We start from the raw sequence: 11,938 nt of genomic DNA, 5'->3' as shown, positions 1-11,938 counted from the left end.
CTTGTCCTGGCAACGGCGCGGTCTCTCTGATTTAAAGAGACCTCGCACCTCCTGCGCTGTGGCCAATCAGTGAGCTGCGTGGCGGCGCCCGTAGGGTCCAGAGGAGTCAGACGCCTTACGGTACCGTAGCTTCGGGGACCTTATACTGGGGTGGCTTTATTATCGGGGAGGCCTTATTTTCGGGGGGGGGGGATGCCTTATATTACAGCGCAAGGCAAAACTAGAAGTAGGTCTTATTTTCGGGGGATGTCTTATTTTCGGGGAAACACGGTACATCGCAGCCTGCGATGTCAAAAGGTGGCGGAACGCCGTTCCGGTGCGTTCCGCCAGAAAAAAAGCCCTGGACCTGACAGAGGCCAAATGGACACGCCATTTGGCTTCTGTCGGGAGAATGGGGGCCTAAGGTTATGTCCGACGGAAACGTTGTCCTCTTTCCCAAAGCATGCAGCAAATGTATACTACGATACTTGGTGTGTAAAATACCTATTCGGACGGCGGCCCCTCGGTGAGACTAACACATTGCGCAGCTTCTCACCATCACACATTTTATTAACACTATAAACAGATTACAAATGTACAGACTAAATGTAACACAAGACTTCTGACCGCGAGATCCGGCGATAGGGAGGGGGGCTCGGCCACGCGACATCTACCTACGACATGGAACGGAATCTTTCAACCAAGTGCAAAGCCGATGGGATTAAAAAAAAAAAAAAAAAAAAAAAAAAAAAAAAAAAAAAAAAACAACGCTTTGCTGAACGCTTGTGAAAAGCTATTGCCAAAATTGAGAGATTCTCTTTTTCCTGTTTGGAATTCACGGAGGGAGCTGAAGCTGAGGAGCCATGATAGCTGAGCTGCATATGTCAGTGCACCCAGGTAGGTTCCAAATGTGGTAGGTAAGAGTCACCCGTTCCTGAGCCAAAAAAATTATAATAATAAGCTTAATTTGAGCCAGCCTGGTAATTTTGGGTCACAGTATTCACCCTGCTGTATGTCCGCACGCTCCGCCAGCTCTCCGCTCTATCCTTCTTCTATTCTCCATTTCTGTGACTCTTCCTCCCGGACGTCAGGCCTGATCTGGTTCCTCATTCCACCCAGCACGTTTGATGTGGCTTCCGTTGCGACTAGAAGTGGTTTGACAACAGCGGGTGGTATCTGTCGGAGGACTCCGCCCACTGCGCCGGTGACCCCTCTGTTCTCGTGTTCGCGAGCTGCTGTCTCATAGATGGTCTGAGCCGTGTCTGTGATCCCCTGGAAGAACAATATGGAAAAAGAGGTGTTTGGGGGCAACCTGGAGCATATGAGACGCCATGATTATAGTCAAAGGTAAGGCTAGACAGAAAAGCAATATCAAAAGTGATTGGATGTTAACATGCTGGGGGCTTCTCTTAGGCCCCTTTCACACGGGCGAGTATTCCGCGCGGGTACAATGCGCGAGTTGAACGCATTGCACCTGCACTGAATCTGGACCCATTCATTTCTATGGGGCTGTGCACACGAGCGGTGATTTTCACGCAACGCACAAGTGATGCGTGAAAATCACCGCTCGTGTGCACAGCCCCATAGAAATGAATGGGTCCGGATTCAGTGCAGGTGCAATACGTTCAACTCGGCATGCTCCTCTTTGTGCGTTTTTCACGCAACACAGGCTCCATAGAAATGAATGGGGTTGCGTGAAAATCGCAAGCAAGTGCGGATGCGGTGCGATTTTCACGCACGATTGCTAGGTGACCCGATCATTATTATTTCCCCTTATAACATGGTTATAAGGGAAAAACGAGATTTTTGTATAACTTACCAGTAAAATCTCTTTCTCGCTCTTCCTTGGGGGACACAGGAACTCTTGGGTATAGCTTATCTCCATAGGAGGCGTGACACTAAGTAAAAGACTGTTAAGCCCCTCCCCCAGCAGCTATACCCTCAGCCTGGAGAGAGAGAGACTTCCAGTTATGTGCCCAAGTAGTGCAAGACAAAGGCAAGGAGTAACCAAACCAATACCAACGAGTCAGAAAAAAACACCCGAAGGGCAACAAAAAAACAATGGGTGGGCGCTGTGTCCCCCAAGGAAGAGCGAGAAAGAGATTTTACTGGTAAGTTATACAAAAATCTCGTTTTCTCGCCCAATTCCTTGGGGGACACAGGAACTCTTGGGACGTTCAAAAGCAGTCCACAAACAGGGAGGGACCACAATCAAAAGCGAACCAGGCACCGTAAACATTAAGGCACCGCCGCCTGCAAGACCAAGCGGCCCAAGGCAGCATCCGCCGAGGCATAAGTGTTCACCCTGTAAAACTTGGTGAATGTGTGCAAAGAAGACCAGGTGGCCGCCTTGCACAGTTGTTCAGCCGAGGCACGATTACGCTGAGCCCAGGAAGCCCCGACCGCTCTCGTAGAATGAGCGGTAACACCAAAGGGCGGATCCCTGCCCCTAGCACGGTAAGCCTCAATGATAGCCATCTTGAGGAAGCGGGCAACAACCACCTTAGATGCCGCCAGCCCCCTGCGCGGACCCTCCGGACCACAAACAGAGAATCCGAGCGTCGAAAGGGCCTGGACACTAAGCAAAAAACTGGAAGTCTCTCTCTCCAGGCTGAGGGTATAGCTGCTGGAGGAGGGGCTTAACAGTCTTTTACTTAGTGTCACGCCTCCTATGGAGATAAGCTATACCCAAGAGTTCCTGTGTCCCCCAAGGAATTGGGCGAGAAATAATAGCATTCTGAATACCGAATGCATAGTACAATAGCGCTGGAGGGGTTAAAAAATAATAATAATAATAATTTAACTCGCCTTAATCCACTTGTTCGAGCAGCCTGCTTCTCTTCTGTCTTCATCAGTGAGCAATAGGACCTTTGATGACGTCACTACGCTCATCACGTGATGGACCATGTGAGGGACGCAGTGACGTCATCAAAGGTCCTATTGCTCACAGATGAAGACAGAAGAAATGCGGGCTGCGCGAACAAGTTTTTTTTTTTTTTTTTTAACCCCTCCAGCCCTATTGTACCATGCATTCTGTATTCAGAATTCTATTATTTTCCCTTTTATAACCATGTTTTAAGGAAATAATACAATCTACACTACAATTAACCCAAAGCCGAACTTCTGTGAAGAAGTTCGGGTCTGGGTACCACAGTCTGTTTTTTATCACGCGCGTGCAAAACACATTGCACCCGCGCGATAAAAACTGAACATCGGAATGCAATCGCAGTCAAAACTGATCGCGTTCCTACATGCGCGGGTTTGCCGCAATGCACTGCGACGCATCCGGACACGCCCGTGTGAAAGAGGCCTTAGGGTGAATTCAAAAGGGGCAGATTTTTTGCAGAAATGTATTCAACTGTGCCATTCATCTGAATTAGGCTACTTTCACACTAGCGTTCGGGCGGATCCGTTCTGAACGGATCCGCTCATAATAATGCAGGCGGAGGCTCCGTTCAGAACGGATCCGTCTGCATTAAAATGACAAAAAAAAGCTAAGTGTGAAAATAGCCTTGGACGGATCCGTCCAGACTTTCAATGTAAAGTCAATGGGGGACGGATCCGCTTGAAGATTGAGCCAGCCACATTGTGGCATCTTCAAACGGATCCGTCCCCATTGACTTACATTGTAAGTCTGGACGGATCCGCACGGCCAGGCGGACACCCGAACGCTGCAAGCAGCGTTCAGCTGTCCGCCTGTCCGTGCGGAGGCGAGCGGAGCGGAGGCTGAACGCCGCCAGACTGATGCAGTCTGAGCGGATCCGCTCCATTCAGACTGCATCAGGGCTGGACGGCTGCGTTCGGGTCCGCTCGTGAGCCCCTTCAAACGGAGCTCACGAGCGGACCAGCGAACGCTAGTGTGAAAGGAGCCTTAGGCTTATAGAAATGTGAACCAATGTTCTAGTTGTAGTCACGTCTTCACTTCCTTGTCCCTGTGATGGATGACATCATGTACATTTGCTTGGTGAGCAGCAAGCACCGATCCTTCTCAAACAGCTGATTGGCGGGAGTCCCGGTTGTCAGACCCCCACCAATCAGATACTGATGACCTATACAAAAGGATGGGTCATCAGTATATACATTTCAAAAAACCCTTTTAATCACCCGCCACACATTAAGTTCCCAATCTTAACTACTGAACCTGCCCTACTGTAGCTGTGACACATGCTCGGTGAGCTCAATGCTTCAAGGGGTTGTCTGGGTTACAGCTATTGATGACCTATCCTGCTGATCGGTGAGGGTCTGACCCCACTAATCTAGATATTGATACTGTTTCAATCAGGATAGGTCATCAATATCAAATACCACAAGACTCCTTGAATTCTTCAGTTGTTAATATCTCTTCTTGCAGTTGCTGAATGTGAACCTTCACTGTTGACATTCAGATGAAAATCAGTCCCAGTCATCTCATGCTCACACGGTGCAGGGCTTGTTACAAGGGGAAGCTCATATTGTTATTGGCCACATGATTTTGCAAGTGAACTGCAGTTTTACCTGCAAAACTAAGCAGCCTGAACCACCAAACTGTTTAGCTGCAGTCATGTGGCCGTCAACAATCAATTTGAGAGCTATGGTGACTGGAGGTAAAACCATATGCTGATGTGACTTTCATCCCCCCAGGACCCGCTCTAAAGCAAGCACTTGTGTGATCAGGACATATTTCCTGCATCTGAATGTAAACAATGTTCCTATTCACTGACCAGAAGCAGAGATCTTAAAAGGAATCAATGCACACAGAACAGAAAAGGTCATATTCTCCAGATGCAGTATTACCTCTTTAACCACGGTGTAAGCTTTTGCGACGCCTTCTCGTAGGTCAACGGGTTGATGCACCAGCCTATGGTGAGAAAATCGCTTTGCTCTTCTTAATTCTACAGGACTTGGTCCAGGTGACACCATGTCATAGGCGGTCTCTGCAGCAGCCTAAGAGAATTGGAGCGGATAGAAAGACAGACCTGTGTTATGAAACAGTTTGAGCTTTTTAAAGGGAGTGTCCCACCATAGGCATTTATGGCATAACCACAGGATGTGGTCGCCCACCTCGGGACCTCCACCTATCAGCAGGACAGGAGTTCAGCGATTCCAGGTTCGATGGCTGCACAAATGCACAGCCACTATTTCATTAATGCGATGGCCGCCTCAAGAGGCAGACCTCCCGTCCAGGGACTCCCGCCCTCCCTATAGGTGGACATCCCACTTCTGTGTATATGACATACGTGTCCACGGTGGGGAAATTCTTTTTATCTGTGAAGGGTTATTTACAACAGCAGGAAGGAGATACCTGTATGGTCTGCACGACTCTGTTGGTCAGTTCCAGAGCAGCCATGGCGGTGGATGTGCCAAATGACGCAGCCCCTCTTTGAAAGCCTCGAACAATGCGGCCATCTTTATAGTACTGCTCTATGGGCAGCCACACCAAATCCTTAAGACCTTGGACTGAAACCAGACAAACAGTGTGAGGCGCTGACAGACCCCAATGTACAGGCAGCCAGGAGTATTAGTTATATGTACACGTGTTCTGTACGGATATGTCGTGCTTTCTATTGGCGCAGTGCAGATGTCAGTGGGGAGAGCATCCCGACATCAGCTGCGCATGTGCCAATGAAGTCTTGCCGGAGCAAGGTTCCAAACAGAGGGGTTAGGCCAGCCCCTTGGTGCTCTCATTACCTTATTTGCAGAAAAATAAATGTAATTATTATGCTGCAACTGTACATCATTTTGCAGCAAAAGAGCTCATTTTATTCACCACAATCAACCTTAACCGGTGGCACGCCTGGTTTAACCCCTTAAGGACTCAGCCCTGTTTCACCTTAACCCCTTAAGGACCAGGCCATTTTTTGCAAATCTGACCAGTGTCACTTTAAGTGCTGATAACTTTAAAACACTTTGACTTATCCAGGGCGTTCTGAGATTATTTTACCAGTGTCATGAAGTACAATGTGTCACGAGAAAACAGTCTCAGAATGGCTTGGATAAGTAAAAGCGTTCCAAAGTTACTACGACATAAAGTGACACTGGTCAGATTTGCGAAAAACTGCCTGGGATTTAATGTGAAAAGTGGCCCTGTACTGAAAGGGTTAAAAAATGCCAGAGCCAAATTTACGTGAGTAAGCTTTAGGCTATATGCACACGACTGTTGTGTGCTTTGCGGTCCGCAATTTGCAGAACAGCGCGGACAGCCATTGACATAACTGCCTATTCTTGTCCACAAAACAGACAAGAATAGGACAGGTTATATTTTTTTTTGCAGACCACAGAACGGAGCAACGGATGCGGACAGCACGCGGAGTGCTGTCCGTATCTTTTGCAGCCCCACTGAAGTGAATGGGTCCGCATCCGAGCCGCCAAAACTGCAGTTCGGAGTGGATCAAAACAACGGCCGTGTACATGAAGCCTTAGTCACATAAAACCAGAACCCTTAAAGGGAATCTGCCACCACGATCTTCTGTGATACACGAGTCGTCCTGCAGATGAGGAGTCCAGATCGACCTCTTTACTTTCCTACTCTCCCCCGGCATTTAAAGCTGCTCAGAAATACATGGTTGCGCCTGACATTACATGAGCGCAGAGTCCTCCCCATTGTGGCAGCACAGCTGAGCAGTCCGGAGAATGGGGGGCAGGAGGGAAATAAAATAATGGAGATCTGGACTCCTCATATGCTGTACTCATGTGTCACTGCAGATCACAGCTCCCTATAATACACAGTGACGCTGGGGGAAGGGAAAAAAAAAACGTTAAAAAGTACAAGTGGATGAAGAATTACCTAGTTGAACTAAAGAATGCATCGGCCCCACTCCTCCCAGGATGCCGGGCAGCTGGCTCTTCTTTATATCGGTCAGCCATTCATTGATGGCGTAGGAGAACAGTTTATCCACTCCTAATAGACTGGAGAAGAGAAAACTGGCATCAGAAGTAGATTATGAAGGAAGCACCATGGTGAAGACTCCTCGCTATGGTCTGAGCAGGGACAGTACGTGGTCCTAGTTTGTAGTAATGACTGACCCCCTCCAATCACTGCTGTCGACTTTGAAAGTCCTGTAGCATTGATTGGAGTGGGGCCCTGCATGTGCGGCATGCTCTCCGATCACTCCGGGGCCCCGTTCTTATAGATGGGACCTGCACCTATTGGTCAGTTATAGCATATCCTATTCATATGACAAATGTCCCAGATCAGAATACCCTAAAAGGATTGTCTGGTTTCAAGAGTAAACCATACCACTGAGGGGATCGACCCATAGCAGATCCCAACCTGTTACCCAGTTCTCCGGCAGGGCTCCTTTTCCCGGCTGCAGCAGTGATGTCACACTGACAAGTGACTGCTGCAGCCAACTACTGGCCTCTTCAGAGCACCACTGAGGTCAGTGATTGGCTGCAGCGGTCACAAGTTGTCGACGTGATGTCACCACCGCAGCCAGGAAAACTGAAGCAGCGTTGCAGCATCTGTCATGCAAGTGACAATCTATTCTTTTTTTTAGTTGTCTGCTTTCCTCTTGAAACTGGACAGCCCCTTTAACATTACCAGGTCCCCCATCAGTGTCTTCAGGATGCTCTTCCTTCAAAAACCCAAATTTATTCCAATGTTCCAATAAATGCAAAATAAAAAATGAAGCAGCTCTGCTATAGATGTTAACTAAAACGTCCTATTGTTTTGGTGCTGCAGTTCCTATGCTGACTATGCGTTTCCACGGTAACAGACCACATATTGCAGTCTAGGACTTCCCTCCATTTGTCCCCCATTTCCTTGGTGGGTGGGCCACGTGGTGGGTCAGCCAGACGGATGGAAGGGGGGGTCAGGCTGCAAGATCTGAAGTTACAGGTTGTGTGCCGATCTGTTACCATGGAGACGCACAGTCTGCAAAGGAGCTGTAGAAGCAAAACGGCAGGAAATGTTTGATCGAGCCCGATCGTAAAGTTGCTTCATTTTTTTTTTTAACCTGCAATAAGAACATTGAAAAGTTTATTTGCAAAGGGGGTCATAGCCTTAAAAGGGATTGTTCACGGTAAGAAAAACAAACCTGCTCCTTCCAGAAACGGCGCCACCTCTGTCCATGGGTTGTGTGTGGCATTGAGGCTGGCTCCCGGCCTGACCTCCCAGCACTTACTGGGTCATATAGCATTCTATTGATTTATGAGGCTATGTAACCCTTACAGTTCTGGAATGTATTGGATAACACTGACAGCATTATCCAATACATTTCAGAACTGTAAGGGTTACATAGCATCATAAAATCAATATAATGCCATGTGACCCCCCGGCAGTGCTGGGAGGTGCTCTGCGAGTCCACAGCGTGACACTCACTCGTCTCAGCGCCATTCAGGTGAATGGGATTATACTGCAGTACCACATACAGCCTGTGTAGACGTGTGGTGCTATTTTTGGAAGAAAGCAGCCATATTTTTTAAATCCTGGCCAACTCTTTAATCCCAGGTGCGTTTGTGTGAATCTGCTGCCTGACCATGAAAGGAACATGTTAAAGCCATACTGTGCTCTCACGGGATGACAGGTTTACATAGAGACCCCCTTATAGAGGAGCGGTCACCTCTTCTGACATTTCCATTATAGTAACTACTTACATTCCCCATGAAAAAACAATGCTAGAGCATCTATTGTGACTCTGTTTTGCTATGCCTCAGTTATTCCACCTAGCAATTTATGAATAAATTGACAACTAGATGTTAAGCGGTCGTCTTACTTACTAATGACCTATCCTTAGGACAGACCGTCAATCTTGAATCAGCGCGAGTCCGACTCCTGACACCCGTGTTGATGAGCTGTTTCCAGGAGCTCTGGGTGCTGAAAACAGGTGCAAAATCTACACAATTCTGTGTATTGACTGGGCCTGGTTACATTAAGGCCGAATGCACACGGCCGTGAGCGGTCCGTGTTTACCAGGTCTGGAGCGCACGGCGTCATTGGTTGACATTACGCCGTGCGCTTCATGCCACCGCTGCACTACAGTAATACACTTCTATAGATCATACCAGTGTATTACTGTAGTGCAGCGGTGGCAGCATGAAGCGCACAGCGTCATAGCAACCAATGACGCCGTGCGCTCCTGCTCTCAGCCTGAATCCAGGCTGGGTTTCCACAGACTGCTCACGGCCGTGTGCATTCGGCCTAACTTGAATTGAGCAGCGCTGCAGTAACTAGCCACGACACTGCGGAGGGTGCTGTATAGACCTGGAGCCAGCGAGCAGCTGATCACCGGGAGAGGGGGGGTTTAGGGGTCGAACTTCCACTGATACCGATGACCTATTATTCTAAGTAGTGTTGAGCGAACTTGTGTTTTCAAGTTCGGGTTATCTAAGAATTTCGTTATGGTCCGTGGTAGCAGAATCCATAACTGAATTCTTAGACAACCCAAATCCAAACCTTGTACGCCGAACTTGAAAACACAAGTTAGCCCAACACTAATCCACTAACATTACCCTGATCACTGTCAGTCACTGGGGATGGTCAAACCCAGGTGTCAATTTATTCATATATTTCCAGGGTGAATACCAGAGGAATGGCACAATGTATTCAAAAAAAAATAATATAGATATTCCCCATGAAATAACCATTCTGGAGAATCTGAGTATTCACTAAGACAGATTTGGCAGGATTGGTGTTGGATCCTCTCTAAATGACACACCTAGATTCCTGCTTTCTATAGCCCTAGGCGGGGAAGCTGTACATACAGATGTAACAGGCGCCAAATCAACTTTCGGTAAACCACGTTAATAGTATAGTGCGCCGAACGGTCATATGTGCAGCGTGGATGCTCTAATACAAAAAGAATAAGAGGCCAACTGTGCAAACAGCAGTTAAGTAGTGCTACCTCTGTACGTTAGAACAATCCCTTAATTGACAGCAATCATTTTTATTTACCCGTGCCGGTAGCAGAGTCTCTTCAGCTTTAACTCAGAGTTGTTCAGCTGAGCCAATCCTATTAATATTCCAGTTAATGTACCCTAGGAAAAAAAAAAAAAAAATACACAAAATGATATCAATACTAAAATGTACCCATATCGGGCTCTGTTCGCATTAGCATGGCTTCCATTCATTACAGAGCCATGACGGATCAGTTATTGAACAGTTCAATAGTTCACAAACCCAGAAATCCCCTGGAGGGCGTTGTCACACATGGAAGCAGACATTCCTGGGGGTTGATAGGCGTACCCCATTAACGTGGCCAGTGACATGTGCTTGAACGGCACCCCTCTAGCGGTGACACACCATTCATAATACCGCTGAGGCCAGTGAATGGATGCAGAAGTCATGGGACCGAGACACTTGTGGTAGAATGAGGGAGAGGCACTGTGGACTAGTTTATGTTTTGTTTTTTATTGGACACACCTTTTGACCACTGGGGTTATCAGCTCCTTAGCTGAACGACCCCCATTACAGACGGCCTGTCCACCCTTCTGCCATGTATATTTTAGTTAATACTTCCGTTCCTCCCAATGAAATAACTCTGGAGCATCTGATTGCACAGCTCGGCGTTGTGCCTTCAGGCCTCATTCAGGCAGGTAATGTGAACACATCCTAGTATTCAGTATTACAGCCGCAAATCCGAGCCCGACTGTAGGTCTAGCGGTCTGTACTATGATGGTGTTAGCTTGTGTCTGTATTTGCTGCAGTACTGATGCACACATTACAACCATCATTGCAGATGAGCGTCTGTCACACCGCGAGTCCACAGCGCAGCTCCCGGCCTGACCTCCCAGCACTGACGGGGGTCACATAGCATTATATTGATTTAGGATGCTATGTAACCCTTAGGCCTCTTTCACACGAGCGTGTCCGGATGCGTTGCGGCAAACCCGCGCGAGTAGGTACGCAATTGCAGTCAGTTTTGACTGCGATTGCGTTCCATTGTTCAGTTTTTATTGCGCGGGTGCAATGCGTTTTGCACGTGCGTGATTATAAAACTGAATGTGGTACCCAGACCCAAACTTCTTCACAGAAGTTCAGGTTTGGGTTCAAGGTTGTGTAGATGTTATTATTTTCCCTTATAACATGGTTATAAAAAGGGAAAATAATAACATTCTGAATACAGAATGCATAGTACAATGGGGCTGGAGGGGTTAAAAAATATTTTTTTTTAACTCTCCTTAATCCACTTGTTCACGCAGCCGGCATCTTTTCTTCTTTGAGTAATAGGACCTTTTGATGACGTCACTACGCACATGACATGATCCATCACCATGGTGATGGACCATGTGATGAGCGTAGTGACGTCATCAAAAGGTCCTATTACTCAAAGAAGAAGAGATGCCGGCTGCGTGAACAAGTGGATTAAGGAGAGTTATTATTTTTAACTTTTTTTTTTTTTTTTTTTTTTTTTTTTAACCCCTCCAGCCCTATTGTACTATGCATTCTGTATTCAGAATGCTATTATTTTCCCTTATAACCATGTTATAAGGGAAACTAATAAAGATCGGGTCCCCATCCCGATAGTCTCCAAGCAACCGTGCGTGAAAATCACACCACATCCGCACTTGCTTGCGATTTTCACGTAGCCCCATTCACTTCTATGGGGCCTGAATTGTGTGAAAAACGCACAATATAGAGCATGCTGCGATTTTCACGCAACGCACAAGTGATGCGTGAAAATCACCGCACATGTGCACAGCCCCATAGAAATGAATGGGTCCGGATTCAGTGCGGGTGCAATGCGTTCACCTAACGCATTGCACCCGCGTGGAAACCTCACATGTGTGAAAGGGGCCTTACAGTTCTGGAATGTATTAGATGACACTGATATAATGCTGCCAGTGTTATAGCATTATATTGAGTTAGGATGCTATGTGACCCCGTCAGTGCTAGGGAGGTCAGGCTGGGAAATGCGCTGCGGACTCGCAGCATGACACACGCTCGTCTGCAAGGGCCCTTACTCTGTTATTACTCTTGGAAAGTTATGAATAAATTGACTGGCTGTGTAGGGACACACCCATTTGTCTGAGACTGTTCAAT

The 11,938-nt window shown here is 47.4% G+C and overlaps 1 protein-coding gene across 2 annotated transcripts in view; it reads right to left on the bottom strand.

The window, feature by feature from the left end:
* Window positions 1-528: 528 nt before the first annotated feature.
* Window positions 529-11,938, bottom strand: part of ATG2B (autophagy related 2B) — a 72,834-nt gene continuing 61,424 nt past the window's right edge. For both annotated transcript variants that reach the window (XM_044272286.1, XM_044272288.1), the window contains exons 38-42: window positions 9,851-9,933; window positions 6,743-6,864; window positions 5,261-5,415; window positions 4,753-4,902; window positions 529-1,251 (exon numbers count right to left, since the gene is read on the bottom strand). In XM_044272286.1, the coding sequence (XP_044128221.1) occupies window positions 1,021-1,251; window positions 4,753-4,902; window positions 5,261-5,415; window positions 6,743-6,864; window positions 9,851-9,933 (741 nt within the window). In that variant the 3' untranslated portion in view covers window positions 529-1,020. The remainder of the gene's footprint in view (window positions 1,252-4,752; window positions 4,903-5,260; window positions 5,416-6,742; window positions 6,865-9,850; window positions 9,934-11,938) is intronic.

Source organism: Bufo gargarizans, chromosome 11 (genome assembly GCF_014858855.1).
Source record: "Bufo gargarizans isolate SCDJY-AF-19 chromosome 11, ASM1485885v1, whole genome shotgun sequence".
In the NCBI taxonomy this organism is placed as follows: domain Eukaryota; kingdom Metazoa; phylum Chordata; class Amphibia; order Anura; family Bufonidae; genus Bufo; species Bufo gargarizans.
This window is presented reverse-complemented; position numbering and strand designations above follow the sequence as displayed.